Genomic DNA, 25,974 nt, shown 5'->3' with positions numbered 1-25,974 from the left:
GGTGTGATAACTCTATGATATAGAGTTATTTGAACTAAATTTTGGTAATAATTTAGTTTAGTTCTTATAATGATGCATAGAAATTAATAGTTCTTATTTAATTATTTGAAATTAGTTATTTTAGGTGAGTCAATCTAATCGTGATTAATTTTATGTTTGATTTGGTGTTAATATGGTTAAGATAGGTTGTTATTAATTTAATTGGGCTTTTGTAGGTGTTTGATGAAAGAAGGATTTTAATGAAAGAATGAGAGCAATTTCAAGGTGCATACTTCCAATACATATATTTCGGTTTTTTGGTCATAACTTTTGTTACAAAACTCCAAATGAAGCAATTCTTAGACCATTAGAAAGATAAGAGAAAAATCTACAACTTTTATGTTTATACTTTGCCCAGTTCAGCTTGTAGGATGGTCAAAAATCTTATTAAAAGTTGATGCATTGCAGTAGTCTTAGAGCAATTATGATTTCTGTTAATTAATTGGGCAAAGCTATGACTTACAGAGTCTGATGAGGACATCCCAGCTGAAATTGACTTCTTTCTTCACCCAATTTAGCTTAACTTCAAAGTCTATAAAAACAACTTTTAGGAAAACTTCAAGGGAAGAGAAGAAAACACTGGATTGACAACTGAGAGTCAAGCTACAGAGTTATTAAAGGACTTTGAAGAATTCAAGGAGATTTGGAGATCAAGAATACATTCCTTGGTTTTTTCTATCTTTTTGTTATTCTTTTATTCTCTTGGTTTTAATATGTAAATTTTATTCAATGATGATATATGACTTAATGAAGAATTAAATTGTTAATCTAAGATTATGATTAAACTCAATATGTAGTATGAATTATTTATCTCTCTTTTACTTATGTTTGATGGATTTAAGTTGTTTATTTTATTCTGTTCTTAATGCTTCTAGTTGACTAGCCACCAATTAGATTGAATTGGAAACCTAAGTTAAATATTGACGAAGGAGATTTAGGTAGACCTTGAATAGAATATCGTATGATCGAATACACTTAGTTGATTTGATTTGCATATAGGATAAACATACATCTATAAGCCATACGTAGCCAAAATTAGAGCACAAACTTAATGAATATTTCTTTAACATAATTTGCATAGACATATAGTAAATTATTTGGGAAATGTATTTTTATGAGAAATTCGACAGAGACTTGTAAATAATTTAGGACTCTAGGTTAGCAACTTAATCCATTAAACTGAGTTAAGAGAGAGAGAGGTAATAATTAGATAAAGTATTGAGGGATATCATAATCTTAGGTCTGGTAGTCATTCAAATTTAATAAAGTAAATTTGCTTATAGATTTTAGATTAAGTTTTAGTTTTTGTTATTAGTTTATTAATTAAAATTTTCCTTTTTAATTTTAATTGTTTAGATAAAATTAAGGTATGTTAATTTTAGTAGTTAACTATAAAGATTAATTTAATTATCTGTGGGATTGATACTTTACTCATCTCTATATTATCTTTGCGATACGTACATTTGCGTTAGTAGAAAATTGAACAACAATGATTTCACCTCTGCTAGGTGCAATTTCATGCTCCTGGCAGAGCTCTTTGCATTATACGATTTTGGTTTTTTGCTAACTGGCCTTTTTGGTTCTGTTATTTGTGTCCTCTGAAAAGTTTTTTAACTAATCTTGCTTTAATCATCATTTTGTCTATTTTGATTTTGTTTAATTCGATTTTCCTCTAATTGCCTCTTTTGGACTTGTTTCTGGGCCACAAACCCAAGAATTAAGATCCATTTTAAAACTGGTTGAAATTGGGCTTAAATTGTGAAATTATTAAAGTAAAATAAGGTAAAGACAAATAGTAAAAACAAATGTAATATAAAAATACATATAAATTGAAATTGAAATTGTGTCTACAGTTGATGTAGTAAGAGTAAAAAGATAATTTTACTCTTAATTAATTTTTATAATTACTATTATTTAATTTTATTTTTTTATTAATTAAAAAAAACTCTCTAATCTAGGGAGCTCCGATCGGGCTTCCTTTCTTGGGGAGTTGGGGAGCACCAATCGTGCTATTTCTTTTAAAAAATATATATATAATAATAATTTTTAAATTAATAACATAAAAAGATACTTTAGTCTTTTTATAATTTTGAAATTATTTAAAATTTCATAAATAATTCACAGACTTTCTCAAATATTATACATTATAAGTATAATTAAATTAAGCCCTCGAGTATTTAGCTTATTGGTTGGTGTATAATCTCTTGTCTTAAGAATAGGGTTCGAATCCTTCCCTCTCAATTGTAAAAAAAAAAGTATAACTAAATGAAAAGTTCTTTTTAGTATAAAAGATTAGGAGTTAGCGTTTTGATTAGAAGTTAAATTTTCTACTTAATTCCAACCCCATTATTACTGCTTGAGCTAAGTGGTTATGTCCAAGTGACAATTGTTCACAAGTGAAAGTTGAGACACAGCTAATTTATTATCTTTCTTTAATCATTTAAAATCAGCTATATTATTTTATGATATTTGGAAAAATTTTTTGTTTAATACAGTTCCTAATTAAACAATATTAAAAAAATGCGGGTGAGTATTCTAAAGAAAAGGAAAAAGAAGGGAAGATATTTAAAATAAAAACTACAGTAAAAGAAGTATCCCGGAACAGACGTCAAAGAGTGGACTAAACTGAACTGAAAGACTAACACGTTGATTCCTGGCTGATAGTTCCATTTCCTCTCTCTTTCTCCTGTATATGCTACAATAAATTTTCAATATTTGGTATTTTGTTAAGAAGGTAAATTAAAACTTTCCTTGAGGGTGCGCTTCCTTGATTACCCACTTTCTCTTTTCTCGAAAAACCGCGTTTTTCTTATAGCTTTAACGGATCGTAAAGGCCTCCAACTTCACTTTTTTGAGCTAAGAAAGATAGTTAAAAGAGAAAAGAGAAAGAAACTAAAGATTATGGCGGAGACTAGGCGCTATGGCCTTAGTAATCAACTGGGTATGTATATAATTGACTCTTCTATCTCCTCTTACTTCTTTTTTTTTTCAATTTTTTGCGTTATTATTCACTTGGGTTTTTAGTGAAAGTAAAATTTTGCTTGGTTTTTTCCACTGCTTTCTTTTTTTTATGGTTCAATTTACAGTTAAACTTTGTCCTTTTATACCTATATTAATGTTTAGTTTATGAGGTGGGTTTTAATTGCATTTTGTTTGCAAGATTTGATTTGATAAAAAGAGTATTAGCTTAATTGAGTCTTTTTTATGTTGCAAAAAAGTATTTAAGAAGGGTATTCAATTTTTATTGAAAAAGAAGAAACTTAGGGTAAAAATTCGAAAGGAAATGATAATGTGATGATATTGTTGTATAGAAAACGTGCATTATCTTGGCATTAGGAGTAGCTTTTACTTTAACAAGTTAATGTGAGGGTTTGAGTTATTTCGCAGTTTGTACTTGTTGATTTTAAGTTATATGCATAGATTTTCATTAACTCTCATCTTGTATGGTGCAGATATTGAGCAGATACTAATGGAAGCACAGCACAGGTGGCTAAGGCCAGCTGAAATATGTGAAATTCTTAAAGATTATAAGAAATTTCACATTGCTCCAGAACCTGCACATATGCCACCAAGTATGAACTTTTTTAATTGCATTTGACGGTTCATGCTGTTACATGATGATAATTATCTTGATAAGGTCAAAAATTTTGCTGTCCATACATTAAAATGTAACTTAGTTTTTTGTGATGCCTGCATGATCTTTTGTGATTAGGACTTTTGGAATGTATTTCATAATTGTTGATTGTTTGTTTACTCATTCCTCCCCATTTCCAATTCCTTCTAATTTTCTAGTTCTGTTTGTTTATATGGTTTCAATTCACATTTCCTAGAGATATCTTTAACTTAAGGAATTGCAGTGGTCATTTTCTTTTTATCAAATATTCTTTTGAGGGGCTCTCCTTTTCAATTATTTTATTCTGTTTCTTAGGTATTGTATTGGGATTTGGATTGTGCTTCAGACATACAACCATTTATGCTGACCTCTTGGAAATTAAATTACTATGTTGACCTCTAAATATTATTGGCTTATTGGTTCCTAAAATCTACTGATATTTGATTTTTTATTAGAAAAAAAAAAAAAAAACCTTTGTGTATTTGGGTATTAAGTTGACCTCTTCTTTAACTGATAATTTGTAGATTATGGATAACCAAATCATTTACAGTTTAGGGCTTGTCTTAATACTTTTTTTATTCAAGATTACTTATCTTGGGTTTGATTCATCATCTTCTCCCATAATGAGCATAAACATGTATACTACTAATAATATATAGTTTCTTTGATTGTGTGTCCTACGTGTGCTCAGATACCAAATTGAATTCTCCAAACTTAAGATTCGTCTCATTTTCAGGTGGTTCGCTTTTTCTTTTTGATCGAAAGGTGCTGAGATACTTTAGAAAGGATGGCCATAACTGGAGGAAGAAAAAGGATGGCAAAACAGTGAAGGAAGCTCATGAGAGACTCAAGGTAAGAATCTGGCTCATCTTGTTTTTCATTTTTTGGAAAGAAGGCACCCCTCTAAAGCTGATATTATGCAGCTATGCCCTAGTAACTTTCTTGTACATTTTTTTTTTATAATTTGATTCTTTTGGGGAAGAGGGAACACATTTCGTATGAAATTTTCTGTGCTTTTAGTGAAAAACTTTGGACAAATGGAAATCTTTTCAGGCTGGAAGCATTGATGTTCTGCATTGCTATTATGCTCATGGAGAAGATAACGAAAATTTTCAAAGACGCAGTTATTGGATGCTTGAAGAGTGAGTCTTTAAAAGTTTGTGCGGTGGTAGATGTTTTCACAATGTTGTGTGTGCGTATACGTGTTGTTATGTCTTAGTTAAAATAATAAAATACTCAGTTTTAGTTACTTATCTTATAGGCTAGCTATGGAATAAGCTTTGATGATTAGTTCTTGTATTCAATGAAATAATAATTGAATGTGATTTTTTAAAAATCTTCCTCTGTAAAGTTCTATGGAGTTTGATTGTGTAAAGGTAGGTGGTGGAGAAATTAATATTCTAAAATTTTTGCAGTGAAATCCTATCTGGAAGATTCATGTTATCCTTTGTTTCCTTGCCCTTGAATTTTTCTATTATGAAAACTTGAACCTAGGATTTAATTTATTTCATGTTAGTTAAACTGATGCACAAAGGCAACTCTGCTCACATTATAGAATTTTTTTCCTTTTGGAAAAGCCTGTACTCTGCCCATGTATTCTCTCTTTGTTTGTTAATAGGATGGTTCTATATTACATGCATTTAGAAATTTTTATTTATTAGTTCCATCACAAAGATAGTTTTTATATTTAATTAAAATGTGAGAAGTTCTGCTTTGAGATAAAGAAAACGTATTCAAAATTTGATTTGTATCTGTTCCTTTTGACGAGGTTAACATAAAGCAATATTAAACTTAAGATTTCTTGTATTTTCATGGTGTTTTATTGCTTTATGGTAGTAGAATATCTGACAAGCAATGTGTTAAAGTTGGTGGCGATTGCTAATTTCAGCAATCAATTCTACTAATATGGATCATGTTTGTTTGTTCTGAAATGCATGTGCTATTTGCTTGAAATTGTAATTAGTTTCTTTGCTGTAGTATTAATCTATGGAGGGGCTTGTTATTAAGCTCCCTCTTTGGTCGCTGACATAATTAACTACTGTGTGTAGGGATCTCTCACACATTGTTCTAGTTCACTATCGAGAAGTAAAGGTCAGACCTTATTCTATCACAATTTTCTTCTTCCTCCCGTTTATCCATCATCTTTAGAAAGAATTTTAAGGAAAAAGTTTGTTTATGATTTTTTATGGCATAACTCATTAACATGGCTCTTTGGCTGATTGCAATTCAAAATCTAAAGCTGTTTATGTCTACTTTAGATAATAGTCTGGGTGCAGAAATATCAATATTACCTACCCAACATTTTTTTTTTTTGCCTTTTCTTTTCAGGATGTATTGAACTTGTACAGTCTGGATGTCCTAAAAAAGTTGATGCATTCAATTACATTTATTTTTACTTCATTGTTTAATTAAGTGTGCCAAATTTCAGCCAGCCTAAACATTGTGCTCTTGGCTATGATTAAGGATAAAGATCACTTTTTGTACTGTGTTTTATGTTGATGGTGATATATTATAAATCATATAGTTTATACTTTTTTACATATTTAGTTCGAGTTATCTAAGAGTTTGTACATATATAGTTAGTGATACATTAGCTGGTGATTCATGTTAGCTTTTGTTCTCTACTATGCTTAATTGAATAGAGTCTTATCCTATTTGGGCATAAGCATATAAGCTTTATACTTCCTCTGTTGCTATCCCCACTATTTGTCCCCTCTCTCCCTCTTTATTTGTTTAGCTATCTCTGTCTAAGCTGTATGGCCATCTGTGCCTTGAACGCTGTTCTTTTTCTTCCTTCCCATCTTCTACTGTCTTTTTGGTGCCGTCAACTTGGACCAACTTGCATTGGCTGTTGGAATTGTCACCTTTGTAATGGGACTAGCCATTCTTTACCACTTTACTCCAATTGTTTCCTGAATCAGGAAAACAAAGGTTTCTTAAACAGCTTTTGAGGGAGCATACAGGCTGCTATTTTCTACATTTTCGCACCTTTTCTTTATCGTTGGCTCATTTTAAAGAGCATTAGCATCTGAACAACAACACATACTAAAACATTGGTCCTGAATAATTTCTACAACCTTAAAGGTCTTTGGCATCACAGGATGAAATTGTACATGATCAAATACATCTTTTAACTGTGAACCTGGTGTTTTACATTGTTGATTGAATTCAACATTTGTCTCATTCTCTAGTGTTATCAATAAGTTTCTTAAACAGTTCCTATTAAGAGCCATTTAGTTTTAATATTCTGTTTTTGCTTTCTGAAATTTGTCAGGGAAATAGGACAAATTTTAACCGCATCAAAGAGACTGAAGAAGCTATTCCATATTCCCAAGACACTGAAGGAATTCTACCCAATTCTGAGATGGAAAGTTCTGTGTCTTCCAGTTTTCATCCTAATAATGGTCAAATTCCTTCAAAAACAACAGATACAACAAGCCTGAACAGTGTGCAGGCATCGGAATATGAAGATGCCGAATCAGGTGTGTTTATTGTAGCTAAATATGGCTCAAATTCCTAATAAATCATAAGGTGCTAATTTTGTGTAATTTTGAAGTCATTACTTCACTTTGAAGATAAATAATGTATTATTGTGTTTCTTATTCTTACCAATGAAGATGATCTGATGCAGACTATAATCATCAAGCAAGTTCACAGTTCAACTCTTTTCTTGAGTTACAACAACCTGTTGTGGGGAGGGTTGATTCTGGATTCTCTGATCCTTATGTTCCTCTGTCACATTCAAGTACGCTAGTTGTTTGACATGGTGTTATTCCATTTTTAGTGTTAACTTTGGCCTTTCAGGTTTTGCTAACCACTAATCTTTACTGCTAACAGATGATTATCATGGAAAGCCATCAGGCACTGGTTTTCAACTTACCCAACCAGACAAGAGTAGAGAGTATAATGATGCTGGATTAACATATGAGCCCCAGAAGAACCTTGATTTCACTTCGTGGGAGGATGTGTTGGAAAATTGTACTCCTGGGGTTGAATCTGCACAACATCAACCACCATTTTCCTCAACACAACGTGATACCATGGGGCAGCTATTCAATAACAGCTTTCTTACAAAGCAGGAGTTTGACAATCAGGCACCTGTTCAAGAAGAATGGCAGGTAATGGAGTGATTTACCTTGTTTAGCATATGTAAATTCCAAGTGGAAGTGGTAAATTCCAAGTGGAAGTGGTAATTTCCAAAATGATGAATTCTTCTTGGCGATGGTTATCTGTGGTAATGGCTTTGAAAATTCTTGCTTAATAAAGGCTAAGAGTTGAATTGCAATATTTTTAGGAAAAAAAAAAGCATTAATAATGGCAGTTAGGGTCATTGTAATCTTTGAAATTTTTCTAGTTCTCATTCTATTAATTCCTCTTTGTTTTGGGGCTGCTTGTGCAATGTATCTTGGCTAGGTTTGGTTGATTGTAATCTTTGCAATAACTTGGTTATTACGAAATTCTTTTTGCATTGCCATTCAAAAAATAATAATAATAATGGCAGTTAGGGTCATTTCAGCTGTAATTGCACACACAGGTCTTTAAAACCTGTAACCTAGTTTGATATGCTGTAGTTGCATTGCTGCAGTTTCATGCATCTGGCTGGTTATATATGCTACCTTTTCTTCTTCCAATTAATTACTTCTTGGGTTTTAATTTGCCCTCTAAACAGGCTTCTGAAGGTGATTCTTCACATTTATCAAAGTGGCCATTGAATCAGAAATTGCATCCAGACTTGAGATATGATCTTACTTTTAGATTTCATGAACAAGAAGTTAATCACCATGTGCATCCAGACAAGCAACATGATAACTCTATGCAAAATAACGAACAGATAGAGCCCTCAAATGGAAAGCATGGATATGCGCTTAAACCAGATCCAGAGAGCCATTTGACCCTAGAGGGAAAATCCATTAACTCTTCTGCTATGAGACAGCATTTGTTTGATGGTTCTTTAGTGGAAGAAGGTCTGAAGAAGCTTGATAGTTTCAACCGCTGGATGAGTAAAGAACTTGGAGATGTAGATGAATCACATATGCAGTCCAGTTCTGGGGCCTACTGGGATGCGGTTGAAGGTCAAAATGGGGTTGATGTTTCCACTATTCCCTCTCAAGGGCAACTGGATACCTTTTTGCTGGGTCCTTCCTTATCCCAGGATCAGCTTTTCAGCATTATTGATTTTTCGCCAAATTGGGCATACGTAGGCTCGGAAATCAAGGTAAGCTGTAAAAAGTTTTATATGCAAAGCAAGCATTGAAATATCAACAATTTACTGATGATGGGAAATACCGATGAATTAGTTCCTAAATGAAATGGCTTGTAAAAACTCTTCGTTTTCTTATGTTTTAACTTTTCTTTTTCCCTAATTTCTTCCACAACTCACACAGGTCCTCATCACGGGAAGGTTCCTGAAGAGTAGAGATGAGGCCGAAAATTGTAAATGGTCATGCATGTTTGGGGAAGTAGAAGTTCCAGCAGAGGTTATAGCAGATGGAGTTCTTCGTTGCCACACTCCAATACACAAGGCTGGCAGGGTTCCCTTCTATGTTACATGCTCCAACAGATTAGCTTGTAGTGAAGTCCGAGAGTTTGAATACCGAGTCAATCATATGGAAACTATGGATTACCCTCGCAGTAATACCAATGAAATTCTTGACATGCGATTTGGTAGATTGTTGTGCCTTGGCCCCAGGTCTCCGTATTCTATTACCTACAATGTAGCCGATGTGTCCCAGTTGAGTGATGAAATTAATTCATTGCTGAAAGAGGATATCAAGGAATGGGATCAGATGTTGATGCATAACTCCGCAGAAGAGATTTCCCCAGAAAAAATGAAGGAGCAGCTGCTTCAGAAGCTACTGAAAGAGAAGTTGCGTGTATGGCTCTTGCAGAAGGTAGCTGAAGGTGGTAAAGGCCCTAATATATTGGATGACGGTGGCCAAGGTGTCATACATTTTGCAGCTGCTCTTGGCTATGATTGGGCCTTAGAGCCCACTATAGTTGCTGGTGTAAGTGTTAACTTCCGGGATGTGAATGGATGGACTGCACTTCATTGGGCAGCATCTTATGGCAGGTGTGCAACTTGAAAATTGAAGTAGAATTTTCCTCTCTGTCTCTTTTCTTTTTCATCTTTTTAAATATTTTGCTTATGGACCATTTTTACACAAGAAAGGGTATATAGGCTGTAGGTATATTTTAAGTGTGAATTTATCTGAAGAAGGAAAGAATTATTAGTAAAATGGAGCTTGCAAAAAAACTTTGTAGTAGATGCCCCAAATAGGCTTCCAAAAATAGTGGTTCCTATGGTAGCAAATACCTTTTAATGGTTGTTTTAGGTACAATGATATGAGACAAAAAAATATTACTTATTCCTTTAGCTTATCTATGTATTATGAATTATGACTTATTTTAGTCTGTCTGGCTTCCACTGATATCAACTTTCTTTAACATCAGAGAACGCACAGTTGCTTCCCTTATTTCACTGGGTGCAGCTCCTGGAGCATTAACAGATCCAACTCCTAAATATCCTTTAGGCAGAACACCTGCTGACCTGGCCTCTACCAATGGACATAAAGGAATTTCTGGTTATCTTGCAGAATCTGATTTGAGTTTCCACCTTCGATCCCTCAATTTGGATAACCAAGGCAATAACGATACCGTGGATTCTAGAGCAGATGCAATACAGAAAATTTTGGAGAGAAGCACAGCTCCACTCGGCTGTGGGGATGCTTCAGATGGCCCATCGTTAAAAGACTCATTAGCTGCTGTTCGTAATGCCACTCAAGCTGCTGCTCGTATTCATCAAGTCTTCAGGGTGCAGTCCTTCCAGAAAAGGCAGCTAAAAGAGTATGGTGATGGTAAATTTGGAATGTCAAATGAGCGTGCTCTTTCACTTATAGCAGTCAAGTCAAACAAGCCTGGACAACATGATGAGCACGTGCAAGCGGCTGCCATTCGCATACAAAATAAGTTTCGTGGTTGGAAGGGTAGAAAAGAATTTTTAATAATCCGCCAACGGATTGTCAAGATTCAGGTTCAATTGCAACTGCTGCTCTAGTTTATGGTTTTTGCTTTATATTTAGTCATCCCCCTCCCCTTTATCCAGCAAGGATTTTTCGAGACAAGCATAGCTGTTGAATTCTAACTGTTAGTATTTTTTAAAAAAATTGCTTAATTTATTTATTTATTTTTTCTAATGAAAGGCTCATGTAAGAGGCCATCAGGTCAGGAAAACATATAGGAAGATAGTCTGGTCAGTAGGAATTTTGGAGAAGGTGATCTTGCGATGGAGACGGAAAGGAAGTGGTTTGCGTGGATTCAAACCAGAAGCACTCACTGAGGGCCCCAGCATACGTGCACCACCCCCAAAGGAGGATGATTATGATTTCCTGAAAGAAGGAAGGAAGCAAACAGAAGAAAGGTTACAGAAGGCACTAGCCAGAGTGAAGTCCATGGCTCAGAATCCTGCAGGCAGAGATCAATATAGTAGGATGAAGAATGTCGTCACTGAGATCCAAGAGACAAAGGTAATTGAAATATTCTCTCTAATATTTTGTTAGTCGGTAAAAGTACTAGATAGATGATGCCTCTTGCATGATTTCACTTACAGAAGCTTCTTTATTAAACTGAACAAGGAATATTAGCAGAGATGCCCAGAGTTTTCAAATAAATCTTGCTTTTGTGAAATGACTGGGCAAGATCTTGGTATTATATCATGGATGTATCGGTATAAGGAGTTAATAGTATGCATGAAAACCTAGTACTTTATCTGACACAACTGATGTTGCAGAACTTCTCTATTTGAATTAACTTGGCAGGTCATGTACGATAAGGTTCTCAGCAGTACAGAAACAGTTTTGGATGAAGACTTGATTGATCTAGAAAAACTGTTAGATGCTGACACCTTCATGCATACACACCTTGAGTGAACTGATCTCCCCTTATTCTCTTTGTAAATCTTGTTTGACTTTGAGCTGGCGTATCATCAGTAAGGGGTGCTATAATTCATCTGTAAATAACATAACAAGCCGATTCATTTGGTGGTCCTTTACTCATCAAGTGGGTTGGGATTAACAGCTGTATAATTTTGACATATCATTTGATCCACGGCCATGCTACATCTACATGGAGTATTTATTTGCTTGACACTCTGAGAGTAATATCTCAGTTAGGACCACCCTGTTATCCTTCCAAATGTTGGCCACAGTGGGTGCTGCTCAATGTTAACTGTGCGCCAACGGTTGCTTCTTCTTGTTTCTTTTTCCTAATCAGATAGTCATAGCAGTTGGATCTGATTTGTTTTGTTGGGAAAACAAAAACATCTATCTAGGAAATTGGTAGCAACTCCAATAGCATTGCTAATGTTAAAAACATGCTCAACCATGAAGAATACAAACTGTCTCTGTGATATTCTCACACCATATACACTGCTATTTTTTTTTCCTCTTATTGTGAAAAAACAAGGACAGTGTGCTTCCACTATCCACTGTACATGGCAACAACCTAAGTATACATTCTTTCGCAACCCACATCACCTCACTGATACATGCCAGCTCTTCCCACAAGGTTGGAAAATGATTTTTTTTTTTAATAAAAGTGAAAAAAAAATTTAATACGCATAGACAATTTTAAGAAAAATGAGGTCCGAGAGAATAGAATAACTACTGTTGGCGAAATCAAACCCTCTTCTCAGCTCTTGTTTGCGCCAAGGCTTTCGTAAAACAGGATATACCCATGATCTGTATTACTTGAATACTCCTGGGCTGACCCAAAAAATGTCTGAACTGCTGACTCATCGATCATCTCCACGTTTTCGTCATCAAAAAATAGCCAGTGGTTATGGCTTTTCACAAGGCTAACATAGTGCCCATGGTTTGGTCCACTACCCACATGAACTACTACAGCAAATAGAGAATACTCTGAATCCGCGTCCTCCACAGTATTGCTCAGCTTCAGCTCAAGTGGAAACACGACGCGGTAGGAGAGCTTCTTGTACCGGCCAAGCTGCTCAATGTACTTGAACCGCTTCAAATGAATAACCAGGATGTGAGGAGGCTTCTTTATCTTCATTCTCTTCTGGGCTTCTTGCAAACTGCAAGTAACTAAACATCATTCCTTTCCAAAGTTTAATTGTTTATATGATATGCATCTTTGGAACCATCTAGGTATTAAACTATAAACTTTGTATCAAGTTACAAACTATTTGTAAAGACAAAACCATTAAATGCAACATTCTCGGTTCAATTTTTGAACTATTAAGAAAAATGGATAACACTAATAACTCATTTGAGCCCATGACCAGAATTGGCCATTCTGAAAATCTCACACATGATAAAAGGAGTCAAGTAAATATTTATATCAATGTAAACTACATTACAAGATGAATCTTAAACCATGTGAGAAGAAAACAGGGTAATAATCAATTACAAACTAAAACACATCAAGGGATTTAAAACATGTATAAAGGAAAATTACCTGCAGCACTTGTCACAGAAAAATTTGTCCTCTGCGTTCAATGTCTCGGTAGAACTAAAATTTTTCAAACAGCTAGTTATTGAACTGTTTTGTTCAATGTCAAGGCTCAAGTCAAAGAAAATTTCATCTCTTGCTGTCACTGTCTCACATCGCAAGCATCTTGTCTCATTGGTAAGTATTCCCTGTCTCAAATTACCCCAGGAGATGATAAGATTCTTCCCAAAATGCACAGAGCAAACAAACAAAAAGCCACACACAAAAACTCACGAGGTAACACAAAGAGGAGGGATTTGGGGCACAATTGTTCTACTAAAGAATTCAATGGAGAGTAAAAGTATAGCAAAGCATAGCATTCCTTTATAAACATTGTCAATAAATAAGATGTAAGAGGGAAAGATACAGGCAATCACCATTCATTGTCGTTATCTTATGGATTATAAATGAGATATCATAATCATATAAAAGTAAAAGTAATGCACTAATGCAAGTACCAATATTATTTTATGCTAGCAGCCTACATACAAGGACCCACAAAAAGATTTTAGCCATGATATCCTGAAGCATTTGCAGATAGTATGCTTGTATTTATTTCACTTTCTCTGTCTATTAAAGCATAGGTTAAATTAATTTTTCTTCACAAATGCTTTCAGACCTAATACATTCCTATAATTTTGGTCATGCTGCCAAGGTTTCAACTTTCAAAGTATGTTATAATTTCCTTTAGATATAACCCAACCAAGAATATAACTTGATTTCATCTTTATTTTGTGTCAAGCAAAGTAAACACAGCACAAGCCAGAACAATTAATCAGAATATAGAAATATAACTAGCAAACTCACCTGAAAATTCTTGTGTACCCATGTAACCAAAGGCTCTTTTAGAACACCATTTGCCTGAGGATTCTTTGGCCCATTTGCAGTCTTTTCAGGTGGTGATGAAGTTTCTGCATCATTTTTAGCTGCTTGAGCCTCTTTCTCCAATATGTCGACAAGTTCATTTAGCAAAAAATTCAAGAACTCATGAGCATCCTACCGAAGAAAAGAGAGACAAATAGTTATTCTCTTCTGCATTTTCCATTGAAGAAAATAAAGTCCAAATGTTTTGGTTGACATGCCAAGGAAAAAGCTACTACTTTACATTAATTGAAACCTTGAACCAAGCAAATATAACCGCAGCATAGTTGCAAGATGAAAATTCATCAATATAAAGGAAGTGAATGCGGTACTTGAACCAAACAAATAAAAAGCACTTTACTACCTGGTGCATATAGCTGCGGAAAAGCTCATTTTGTTTCTTCAATCTCTGTACAAAGCGCTTTGGAGCAATGACACCTGTTTTCTTCTTCTGCGAACTTATCTAAACATAAGGAACAACCAACTGTTGGTCCCTATAGTAATAAAGTAAAACCATATATGTGGCATGAATAAATATGGGAGAATATATCAGTCCACTAATAAGATTTGCTGAAAACAGAAAAAGTGTCACCTTCCCAACTACAGCTGAAATTTAGGACTTTAAATGGTCAAAAAGAAAACCTTGAACAAAAAATTTTGCTAGGATATAAGCAATTTTCCAAAAGGATAATATACTCTGCAATTATTGAAGTATAAAACCAAACCCTTTCAAAAGAAAATGAAAGGGGGAAAAAAGGAAAAAGAGAAGCAGATATGAGAAAGGAACACTTGCACAGGAACATAAAGCAGATCATACACACTGCATAAAATCTGATAGGATTTAGAGATAAAAATGATTTATCAAAAACATTAGAACGATTAAAAATAATAAACAAAAATGCACACACATCATCCCTTCTTGCAAGTAAGTTGAAACGAAGCCAGGTCCTTGTGCAATGATAAAAACTTTAAAAGCTATTTGACAATAATAGAAATCTTAATTTCTGATCAGATCTTGTTAAAAGATTATACGGTGAACCATCTTCATTACATAATGAACATGATATCTTAGGCTTTCATTCTTCTAACTAAATGCACGTGGGCTCCTAGCATGCAAATAACAAAAGAAAAAATAACTAAAAGAATCTATTGAAAATCAAGGTCAAGACCAGAACAAGGCATTGCAACTTATGTGCATTGTTATGGTAAAAGGAAAAAAGAAAATAATGCTACTAAACATCATTTTAAAATAAATTCTTTGACTCTTCAAAAAAAAAAAACATTTCAACACCATTGGCTTCTATACGACAAACTACCTCCTATGCCAAAAAAGCACACTTATTACCTGTGTAAACAGATCTGCCAAGCATGTCAGCAGATTCTCTTCAGCATCAGCAACATTTTTGTTGCTTGAATAATATTCTAGCAACTGTTCACGAAATGGGACACAAAAATAAAGTGCCTGACAAAAAATAAATAAATGAGATGAGACATTGATCAGCAACTGAGGGGGAACCGTCGTTCAACAAATTTAAATAGTAACATCCAACACTCAACATAAAACTATACCATATCCTGCCCAAATGACCATAAATGCGCTAATCATGTAAAATTAATGGGAAAGCCAAGCAGCAAAGATCTCAGAGTCTCATAGCATAAATTTTTTTTTAAAAAAAAAGAAGGTGGTCACAGGAACTAAAGAGTCTGGTAACAGTATATAGCATTTAAACACTACAGTTGCATTCATCCAGATATGAGTGTTCAAACAATTCAGATCTTGTGTAATCTAAGTCAACCTCTCAATGCCACATGAAACTTTCAAAATCCACTAGCTATCATACCATGCATAAACTAATCTAACCAAATAAATTCCAAATATTTCACAAAACTCACCTTTACAACAATCACACAGCTTAATTGAACGAAGAAACAAAAGCAATATTAAAAATATTAGAAATCTAAAATATCTTAACAGGAATGATGAATTGGATAATCATTTATTTTATCACCAGCATCCAACCCCGAGACTGCTTTCTCTCCCTAATATTAGTTGTCGTCTACCACGGTCAATGTCTGGTCTACACCATCTCAGCAAACAAATGAAAAAGCCAACCTTCCTAATTTCAATCTAAATTTGTTACAACCAAGTGACCTGAATGCAACACGGCTAGTCATTACCAGAGAACTTCACTGCTAAACATAAAAATGATAGAACCAAATCCAAATCAAAGGTTGTAAATTGGATTCAGGGATTTTCCAAAATTTATTTGCTTTCTACCGCTATCAGCTAGCCGCATGAGCACATTTTCCAAATCATCAACAAGGAATCACCAAAGAAATGCTGCTACAGCAACCGAAAAGTACAAACCGTGAAAACTTGCATAAACAGCGCTAATAAAAAATATGTACCACAAAAAATTCGCACAAAGGAAAATACGAAAGAAAAAAATATTCATAGCTTAAAATTCAAAAGCAATCAAGTTCATAATATTGGAATTAACATAAACGATCAAATTCAACATAATTTTTTTAAAAGAAAAAAAAAGAAAAACCGAATTAGATTCAAAATTTAACCGTTATTAAAAAGGGGAAGAGGAAAACAAAACAAAAAAACCTGTAAAACGCTGTTACAATAACAAGTGTTGCCAAAGTTTTCGAGGCCAAAATATCGTTCGCCTTCAGGGAACTGGTCGCCCAAAGCTTTCTCGAGTTTTGAACCCGCCGCGCCCATTTATAGAATTGACTTTTTGTCTACAACTCGAACACAGATCTTCTTCCGACCTATTCAACTCAGCGATTCTATTCTATCTTTCCATTCACCACTCGCTCGCTCTCACTCTCCTCCGTTCGATTTGAATTCCTTTAGGGTTTGTCTGGAGGAAGGGAAGAAAAAAAAAAAAACTTGTTTTCGTTTTTCCTATTTCCGTTTTGAGGCAGTGAAAAACAGGCAAAAGGAAATGAGGGTTTGTTTTTGTTTTGTTTTGAGAGCGTTTGGGGAGAGACGAGAGACGAAGAAAATAAAGATGGTAAAAGAAAATGGTGGCATAAAAATATAAATTTAATTTAATAAATTAATAAAACAGATGGAAAAAAAATGAACGCATCACAAATAAAAAAAAAAGGGGTAAACTACATAAGAATAAACTAATTGACGCTTTCTTATTTGCTATTGCCACTCATGGTCATGTGATGCCTAGCTGTAAAATGAAAAATATAAACCGGGATTTTGGATGAGTTGCAATAAATAGGTCCTTTTTTACTATTATGCGTCAAATTTCTAACCTCAGTCTTCTTTTGTTTCATTTTTTTATATATATGTTCTTTCTAATTGATAGGGTTTGGAATATTGGATAAGATTTCCTATGTTTTTCCATGTTGTTTTAATTAAAATAAATAAATAAAATAGTTCAACTTATTTATTTGGCCATGAATAAATCTCATTTAAACTTTTTTTGGTGAATAACAAATTTTAAACTTTATTGAGGAATTTGACAATTTTTTTTTGAAAAAACAGAAAAGATATTAATAACCATACGTGAATTAATAGTAATATATCTTATCTTATCAAGAAATCAACAGGTCATATTCAAGTACTAAAGGCTCACACTTGATAAAATTTGAGTATTAACTGTTAATTTATATTATTAACAATTCCTTTTTTTATCAAATCGTAATTTTGAATATAGAAAATCTATATTTTTTTTAAAGTAGGAGATACGTAAATACCATTAGGCATTGGATCGAACACATAAGTACTAATTTTAATTATTCATTTTTAATTTATGTAAATTAGAACAACCAATTCATTGATTTTGAACAGATATGAGAAAAAAAATAAACGTTAATGAGTAATATTAGTTTAAAAGAGAAACGTAGTTATTAATTTAAAAATGCTCGCTCAACCTCATTCAGAGAACCTTTATATGTCCAATCCTAGCTCTACCATACAAATTACTTGCAAAGACTTGTTCAACAAACATGAATTTAAATAGTGTTTGTTTTATTAGTTCTTAAGATCATCGTCATAATCTTATCATTCATCACGATATGCAATTTATTAAAACTTAAAAATCAATGCCTCTCATAACTTAAGGAAGAATGTCATACACTTATACATTTAATTTTATAGTAAATATAACTTTTTTATTTTAAAAATTAAATTTGAATCTCTCATTTTATAAAGTAAAATAATTCTATATATGTACACATATTTACATTTATATCTCATATATTTGAATGTCATCCATATAAAGTTATTAACACAATAATTCAATAACATCAGTGCATTTGACTCATTAATTAATACATGATCTTAAAGTAGAATTCGAATCTTATTTTTTAATTAAAAAAAACACAATAATCCAATAATATAGATCTATAGAATGGTCATCTCATACCAAGCCTATGCTATGTGTTATAGCATTCTTTTTAAACATAAAAATCATAAAATATGTTAGCTAGCCTAAATTCCATTTACATCATCATTCCTTTTTTAAATAATAACAACAATAATAATAATAATATTATTCTGATTAAGACGCTTACGAAGAATAATCCTTTTTCCATTATTAATTCCTCTACAAGATTGGATTGGAGTTCAAGTATTTATCATTTAATGCTAAATACTATTTTTAACAAGTATCTGTATATCATTAGGACATTTGTTAGCAAAAATTAATCATCATAATAACATTATAGCAAAGTGCCATGAGATTGAAGCTAAGAAAATTGCATGCATTTGTTGCAAATTTCCAGGAATCGAAAAGAATTAATTAATTTAATTAGTGCTTTGTAGATCACCCAGAAATACAAAGCAAAAAACTAGTTGCATTATTGCTTTGCTGGTGGCAAGTGGCAAATGGCAATGGCAGGCAAGTTTTTATGTCGTGTTGACTTTCATTAAGTGGTGGTCACTGGTCACATTATTACCCTTTATTTTTACGAATCTGCATTGAATTTTTCTTCTTACCTTTTCAAAAGTTTCTCCCTCTTAATGCAATTCAAGTCGTACATTAGCAATAAAAATGGATAAAATAACATCTTTATAAAGGAAAAACAGTAGGTTTGGTTAGGAAAGGATATTTAAAAGTGTATATTTTGTTTAGAAATTGTTTTCAAACTTTTTGAACAAAAAGTTGACTATTCGCTTTGATTTGGTAATATTTCTTAGCAGACGGATGTGTAGAGTTTCTGAATTATATGCTTATATATCCAAAGGAAAAAAAAATTGTAACAAACTCAATTTCAAGTAAGAAAATTCTTTGCACAACAACCCAAATCAAAAGCATAAAAAGAGAGAGGGAAACAAACATTAAAATTAAAAAGGAGAATTGCTAGTATGTTTTAAAATCTCATGTTGAGAAATTATTATCCAAATAAAAATATCAATCAAATAAAATTTTAATAGTTTAAAGTGTTTGTTGAGTTGGCACTTGCAGATATTTTGAGAGTTAAGGTTTGGATTTGTTTTTGTATTTGAAATAATAAAATTATTATTATACTAGTATTTTAATATTATATTTAAATAAATTACGTTATATATATCTAAAAAATAATAGTTTTAAATAAAGTAAAAAAAAAAAAAAAGGCTAAAAGGGAAAAATGCCTTATCTATTTTTTCACTGGAAAAAACGATTGAAAAAAGAAAAAACTTTTGCCTTATCTACATTCCCAAGTGAATCACTGGAGAGGAAGCGAGCTCACGGGGAAACAAGCCACGAAGACAGAGCTGAAGCCAAACAAGGAAAGATGTTGAGCCTCTCAGTTGCTTCCCCAACAACCGTTACTTTCCCTCCAAAACCCAAATCTTCAATCCCCAAAACTTCCTTCAATGGCGTCCGAATACAGCACTTATGTCCCCGACCATTGCCTTCTCAAACGACATCGTTTCGAAAACCATCAGCGTCGTCGTCAGTGGTGATGATGGCAAACAGAGAAGAAGAAATGAAGGAAATAAGGGCCAAAACGACTGAGGAAATCAACGAGGAAGTGGTTGAGCTAAAAGGAGAGCTTTTCATGCTTCGTCTTCAGAAATCGGTTCGTAATGAGTTCAAGTCTAGCGAGTTTCGGCGTATGCGCAAAAGGGTATTCCCCCCCCCCAATTTTGGTTTTATTTATTTATTTTTACTTTTATTTTTACAATTGCATTGGATTTGAAATGGGATATTAAAATCTGGGTTTTATTATAGTTTTATGTTAAGACATGGTAGAAGGGAATGATGGGATTTTTGAATTCCCATCGAAGTAGAGTCTTACAAGTTTCTATAGATAGGAGCTAGAGAACTTTGCTAAAAACACAAAAAAATGTCAATGTTAATTGTGATTCAAGTTTCCAAAAATCTAAACTTTGGTTGGAAGATGCGAGTGAGAATGATAAATATATTTTGATTAATTTGATAAGCAACAATTGTTTTCATATCATTAGAAGTCAAAAAATTTTATGGGGTGCTGTTGTCATTGCAATGCATTTGCCTTCAAATTGTGAACCAAAGAAGCTTAATGCGAAGATTTGATATTGTGAACTTTGTGTAATCAGCAGCATAACCATCACAAGGTTAGCTTTTTGGATATGCATCTGTATGCGTGTGTATTTCTTCATCATCCTTCTTATTTTTAGATTTGGTTGTTTCTTTATTCTTTTTTCCTCTTGAAATTTGGGGTGCTTTCTTTTGCTTAAGTTGTGTAGGAAACCAATGTTGTTATGGCCAAATGGCACGGATCCTCTTATGAAATTAAGAAGGGAGGCTAGGACATAGGCCTTTGCAAGAGAAGGGGTGTTAAACCCTAACATCTGAAAGAAGGATATGTTCTATGTTTCATGTGAAACCTTGATGGAAAAGTGAGTGGGTGGGCTGTACAAGTGGTGGCTTTGGTAGCTTGTTCTTGATGAATATGTTGCCTCCAGCTGGTTTTCCGCTTTTTCTGTAATTATTATTTTCTGTCAAATTGGATTCATTCCAATGTCAAGAGATAAGAGGATGGCCAAAGAGGACAGGGATGGAACCATATAAAAGGACCTCAGTTTTACCTGAGTTTGCTGAGGATATGGTCTTAAATAGAGGTGTGTTGTAATATTATCTGTATAGGTAGCTGATGCTGTATAGTGAGAAAATTTGTTGGTTGTTGTCGTCAACGGTGGTTTGAGATTTTGTGGCTTTATTTGGATTATGGTTAAATTCAACTGCTTTTTGAAGTGATCCATAGTACAGTAGAGTTGTGTACTGGGTAGATACAGCTGATTGACAGTTATCTTTGCCAGATATTTTGATTATTCCATTTTCTTGCTATGCCTGGGCTCAGACATTTTGCAGTAAAAAACAATTTGTCTAAAAATTGAGTGGAAGCAGAGATTAGCAAATAATATGGCACTTCTCCAATAAATTTTCAAGTTCATTGTTAAAGCAGTATTTGGACTTAATGAAAGACACCCTTTGCCATGGTCTTTTATTGATATAATATTATTTAGAATAGTGTTATCATCCTTTGCATTGTATGGGGAGCACCTTGAGGGTAAAGCAAAACCATACAAAGGTAACCTTCAAACTCCTTAAAATATATCATGGTGAAATATAACAGCTACCTGAAATGGTTGCCTGAGCCTCATGTTACCCAAACTTAAATTATGCTGATGTACAAGTAGTAGCCATATTTAGGTGTGATCTGGTTTCACTTAGGGCAGTTGCAAGAGGATAGAGTCTAAAATGAAGTCATATAAGCATGGCTAAGAATGAGTGTGTGGTAGGCAGGATGTATTTCATTGTTTGAAGTGCACTGATGAAAGAGAAATCATGCTGTAGACCTGATATTGCTGATATAAGCGTCTCCTGACTGTAGTTGAGCATGCTCCCCTTTGTTTGCATGTTTATCTCTTTATATTTTGGTTGTGGGAGAGAGGGTTGTTAGAGGATTTCTTCTATTATTAAAAGTGCTTGTAGCATGCTTATTTTAGAAGGTATTTATAAGGGGTTGATTCTGATCATTTTACATATATTATATAAAGTTAGACCGCTCTATCATTCGTCATGGTGCCAATATATGTGCTAAATTGAATTAGGGACAACATACATGGATTTTACATTCTGTGGTCCCAGTTCTCTGGTTACATTGCAAACCAATAGAGACAAGAAGGCAGATAATTGATGATCATATACTGTTTATGCCCTTTGTAAAGATTGAGGGTAGTTTTACTGTGTATCTAAGCGTAGTTTTTCTGTGTATTTAAGCTTTACATTGAGCATTATTGTAACAAAGAAAGTGTTCTTCTTGATAGATTGCTCGCATGCTTACTGTTAAACGGGAAAGAGAGATTGAGGAGGGCATCAACAAGCGATTGTCAAGAAAGCTTGATCGGCGATGGAAGAAAAGCATTGTTGTAAAACCACCCCCATCTTTGATAAAGTTGCGAGAGGAAGAGGCAGCTGAACAAGCTGAGAAATCTGCTGCTTGAACCATGCCAAATACTTCACACTTTCATGGCTTAAGAAGGGCTCTTTAAATTGTTGCAAATTCTATTTTAGACCATTTTGTGCATAGTATTTTGTTGTTGTTGATAGGATTCTCTTTATTTTTGGTTTACCTGAGATTGTTTATTAATTTGGCTCTTGGAAGAGCACTTCACAGATTCAATCTTCCCATACCAATTCTGATTGTCATTAAATCTGCATTTTAACCCATTGAATTGAGTTTATTAAACCAAACTTTATAATCTTCATCAACAAAGCTTGTGAAAGGAGCTTGAATCACAATGTCTTATTAAGTAGAAGTATTTCACTGTTCATTTTGTAATTTCTTATAATAAAACAAATTCCTAACTATTTTTTAATGATGTTTAATTTTTTGTTCAAACAATATTAATTATGAATTATTTACAATTTGAGAAACAATAACTGTCCATTTTAATAGTGGGAAATAAATACTAAATAGAAATCCTTCTTCTTTTTTTCCCCATTTTATAATAACCATCACACGGCGGGAAAATTTCATAATGAACACCGGCGTCGTTTTTGGTCAACTAGATCTCCCTTGCGGCCTTTTTCTTCATTAGCGTCCCAGCTGATTTACCTTTTCTGCAACCTAAAAAAAGAAAAAAGAAAAGCAAAAAACCTCAAAATCACCATGGAAGAAGAACGGCCAGACCCAAATCTCCCAGCCAAAACCCTGGACCACGATGCCGACTTACAGAAAAAGCACCAAGCCATGCTCGATCGCCTCTCCACTCGCCACCACGCTCGTTTAGACAACTCACTCGCTCGCCGATCCGACTCAACCAACTCGTCCGAGGCCACGTCCTCTTTCCTCTCCCGCTTCTCCGAATCCAAGCAATCCATCGACTCCCAACTCGCCGACTCCCGTCTCATTGCTCAATCCGATCCATCTCGCCTCAAAACTCATTTCGCCAATATCTCTTCGTCCATCTCGGACCTCGAAAAACTCGTCGCGGAGAACTCGTACTTCCTTCCTTCTTATGAAGTCCGCTCTTCTCTCAAAACCATCTCCGATTTGAAGCAAAATCTCGAGATTTTAAACTCCGAATTGATCCCCAAAAGGAAATTCTCCTTCAAAAACAAAGCCACAACAAAAAAGGAACTTCCCAAAGAACCTGAACCCGAACCCGAACCCGTAAAATCTGACGCCGTTTCAGTAACCAATTTCAAAATCCCCAATTCCCCAGGGTTTAGAAATAAAACAAACAAAACCCTAATTCAGAAGTTCAAGGGAACGGAAGTTGGAGAATTTACGCTATCCAATCTGGATTCCTGCGAAGTGAGATTAATTGGCTGCTGCAATGCGGTTTTTATGAACAGATTGAAGGATTGCAAGGTTTATTTGGGGCCGGTAATTGGGTCGATTTTGATAGAGGAAGTGGAAGGGTGTGTCTTTGTATTGGCTTCGCATCAGATAAGGATTCATTTGGCGAAAAGGAGTGATTTCTATTTGAGACTGAGGAGTAGGCCTATAATTGAGGACAGCAATGTTGTGAGATTTGCCCCGTATTGTTTGGATTATGAAGGGATTGAGATGGACTTAGAGAAGGCAGGGTTGAGTGAGGAGACAGGAAATTGGGGGAATGTGGATGATTTTAAGTGGTTGAGAGCCGTGCAGTCACCGAATTGGTGTGTTTTACCGGGGAATGAGAGGGTTGGGAAGGTTCGGGTTGAGGATTTTGAGAGCGGAAATGAAGGTAGTTGAAGCTTGTTTTTGTAATAAAAGTGTGCGAATTAGTTGAGTTGTTTTGAGTTCTGGTCACGTTTGGAATTTATGTTTGCTATCATTTTTTGAAATGGAATTGGAAATGAAGTGGCAAAGGATCATTTTTATGAAGCTGTTTACGTGTTTCTTCCTATTTTCAGTTGCTGATTACAGGCTTTTTGATTAGATTTGTTAGACTTATGGCAAATGAAATATGGAAGTTATTAAACTCATGGCAATCTTTATGTTACCGCTTTCTGTAATTCTGGTTACATGTGTGCCGGCACTCAGAGTTATTACTTGTATGATTAGGACTACTTGTGTAAGTCTTTTTGGAGGTCTGAAGAATCTTGTTTACATGTTTTTGCTTTAAACTCTACTAAAGGGTCAAATATATTGCTTTACTGAACATTACCTGAGTGGTTGGTTTGTCCCTCATTTTCTGCACAATGTGCAATATAAATAGCAGGAATTTGGAGTCAGCAATTTAAGGTAGATGAGATGGATGATGCAGTCATAAACATGATGATGGTTTTGGTTGTTGGATTGAAGTGTACCTGCTTCTTTGGTTGTACAAATGATTTCTGGAGCTTGCTATTGGAATCTTAAGCATCTGCTTGAATGAATGGGGTGTTTACGTAAAGAATACTCTGATTGAAAATCTATCACTTCGTTAAATGATCTTTGCCTATGATTTCTGCATTCATTAATCATGCATGGAATCTGTGTTAATGGTGCTTGTAAGGTCAGCTAGAGTTGTTCCTAAAACACATACTCCGAAGGCAAAGGTGACAGAAGTTTAAAAAGATAAAAAAAGAAGAATTCTGCCTCTGTAAGTGCATCTACTCATCCAGTGAAGGAAAGGAAAAATCCACATATGTTTTCTCTGCCTTTACCATTCTTGGAGTCTCATAGCTCTGCTACTTTGAATTTCCACCTCTAAATCTCAGTATAATTGCAGATCTCAGGTAATCTTTTTCTTTTCTTTCTACATCATCCCTTTTTTGTTGCTCACTTTGCCTCTTTAGATTCTCTGAGCAGTTCCAGGGCTGTCTTTTATTTTTCTTGATCAGTTCCAGGGATTTGATGCATGGGCGCAATGCTCTGCACTTTGCAAATGAGGAAAGGCATGTATCTAATCGATCACAATAAGTTGTTTATCAAGGGGTTTTTTTTACAAAAATCGAAGTGTAATTATCTTTATGAGATTGAAATAGTTTAAAATGGTTTCCAATATCACTTCATTAAGCTGCTTTATCAGTTCTTTGACACCATTTGTTTGATGACTAAGTTGTCTATTTGGCCTCGGAAGTTGAAACTTTGCCTTCAAAGTTGTAAATGCTCGCTAGTAATTAGTAACTGTTGGTTTCAGGTTTATGCTCTGGCTTCTGAGAAAGGGAACTATTTTAGCATTTGGAGCTTGTTCTACATTTCTCTGCCTATTAATGAACTCGTGCTCAAGAAAAAGTCCGATTCGTGGAATTTGAAGTTGTGAAGGTGCTTTGAACATTAGAACAATTAACTACTTTATTCTTAGTTTGAAGTTGTCCGCAACTTTTCGTTTCTTAACTACTTTATATTATGTAAACTTTGATGATTAATTTGGCTTCTCATACTCAAGAACTAGATTTATATGTGTTTGAAAAACCTTGTAGTTTCATTTTCTATGTGTTCATTGTAGACAATGAATCGGTTTGAAAAAAGGTTGTGTAAAGTCAATGAATCACTGAAAAGTTAAAGGGTGTGCGAGTTGCTAAAATTTGACTCAG

The 25,974-nt window shown here is 34.1% G+C and overlaps 4 protein-coding genes and 1 non-coding gene across 5 annotated transcripts; 4 read left to right on the top strand and 1 right to left on the bottom strand.

Annotated features, from left to right (window-relative positions):
* Positions 1-2,649: 2,649 nt before the first annotated feature.
* Positions 2,650-11,796, top strand: LOC18611563 (signal responsive 1). The gene is made up of 13 exons (XM_007047883.3): positions 2,650-2,980; positions 3,492-3,611; positions 4,389-4,504; positions 4,706-4,794; positions 5,701-5,743; positions 6,927-7,134; positions 7,284-7,397; positions 7,490-7,770; positions 8,322-8,867; positions 9,037-9,722; positions 10,103-10,682; positions 10,852-11,175; positions 11,467-11,796. The coding sequence occupies exons 1-13, from the start codon at positions 2,941-2,943 to the stop codon at positions 11,575-11,577; spliced, it is 3,258 nt and encodes a 1,085-aa protein (XP_007047945.3). The 5' UTR covers positions 2,650-2,940; the 3' UTR covers positions 11,578-11,796.
* A 179-nt stretch (positions 11,797-11,975) lies between these two features.
* Positions 11,976-17,049, bottom strand: UBP3 (ubiquitin-specific protease 3). The gene is made up of 6 exons (XM_007047882.3): positions 16,632-17,049; positions 15,363-15,479; positions 14,382-14,480; positions 13,964-14,152; positions 13,124-13,305; positions 11,976-12,740 (listed from the first exon to the last, which is right to left on the bottom strand). Exons 1-6 carry the CDS (start codon positions 16,746-16,748, stop codon positions 12,338-12,340), a joined length of 1,107 nt encoding a protein of 368 aa, XP_007047944.2. The 5' UTR covers positions 16,749-17,049; the 3' UTR covers positions 11,976-12,337.
* Positions 17,050-19,649: 2,600 nt separating this feature from the next.
* On the top strand, positions 19,650-22,635 carry LOC18611561 (Ribosomal L29 family protein). The gene is made up of 2 exons (XM_007047881.3): positions 19,650-20,101; positions 22,287-22,635. Exons 1-2 carry the CDS (start codon positions 19,766-19,768, stop codon positions 22,461-22,463), a joined length of 513 nt encoding a protein of 170 aa, XP_007047943.3. The 5' UTR covers positions 19,650-19,765; the 3' UTR covers positions 22,464-22,635.
* Positions 22,636-22,982: 347 nt separating this feature from the next.
* On the top strand, positions 22,983-24,337 carry POR (C-CAP/cofactor C-like domain-containing protein). Its single transcript, XM_088803072.1, has one exon. It carries the CDS (start codon positions 23,132-23,134, stop codon positions 24,203-24,205), a length of 1,074 nt encoding a protein of 357 aa, XP_088659198.1. The 5' UTR covers positions 22,983-23,131; the 3' UTR covers positions 24,206-24,337.
* Positions 24,338-25,179: 842 nt separating this feature from the next.
* On the top strand, positions 25,180-25,964 carry LOC18611560 (uncharacterized). The gene is made up of 2 exons (XR_016024256.1): positions 25,180-25,332; positions 25,578-25,964. It is a non-coding gene; the product is annotated as an uncharacterized LOC18611560 (transcript).
* The last annotated feature ends 10 nt before the right edge of the window (positions 25,965-25,974 follow it).

This window comes from Theobroma cacao, chromosome 1, assembly GCF_053813885.1.
Source record: "Theobroma cacao isolate CCN51 chromosome 1, ASM5381388v1, whole genome shotgun sequence".
Taxonomy (NCBI): Eukaryota; Viridiplantae; Streptophyta; class Magnoliopsida; order Malvales; family Malvaceae; genus Theobroma; species Theobroma cacao.
Note: the sequence above shows the minus strand (reverse complement) of the source record. Positions and strands in the feature narration are given on the sequence as shown.

Excerpts from the sequence above, each read along its gene's own strand:
- UBP3 (XM_007047882.3), bottom strand. The coding sequence starts at position 16,748 with ATGGGCGCGGCGGGTTCAAAACTCGAGAAAGCTTTGGGCGACCAGTTC. Across the intron at positions 15,480-16,631 it reads ATTGTAACAGCGTTTTACAG|GCACTTTATTTTTGTGTCCC; the intron begins GTTTTTTTGTTT and ends ATTTTTTGTCAG. Across the intron at positions 13,306-13,963 it reads GGGTACACAAGAATTTTCAG|GGAATACTTACCAATGAGAC; the intron begins GTGAGTTTGCTA and ends AATTTGAGACAG.
- LOC18611563 (XM_007047883.3), top strand. The coding sequence starts at position 2,941 with ATGGCGGAGACTAGGCGCTATGGCCTTAGTAATCAACTGG. Across the intron at positions 2,981-3,491 it reads TGGCCTTAGTAATCAACTGG|ATATTGAGCAGATACTAATG; the intron begins GTATGTATATAA and ends TGTATGGTGCAG. Across the intron at positions 10,683-10,851 it reads AACGGATTGTCAAGATTCAG|GCTCATGTAAGAGGCCATCA; the intron begins GTTCAATTGCAA and ends TTCTAATGAAAG.
- LOC18611561 (XM_007047881.3), top strand. The coding sequence starts at position 19,766 with ATGTTGAGCCTCTCAGTTGCTTCCCCAACAACCGTTACTTTCCCTCCA. Across the intron at positions 20,102-22,286 it reads TTCGGCGTATGCGCAAAAGG|ATTGCTCGCATGCTTACTGT; the intron begins GTATTCCCCCCC and ends TCTTCTTGATAG.
- POR (XM_088803072.1), top strand. The coding sequence starts at position 23,132 with ATGGAAGAAGAACGGCCAGACCCAAATCTCCCAGCCAAAACCCTGGAC.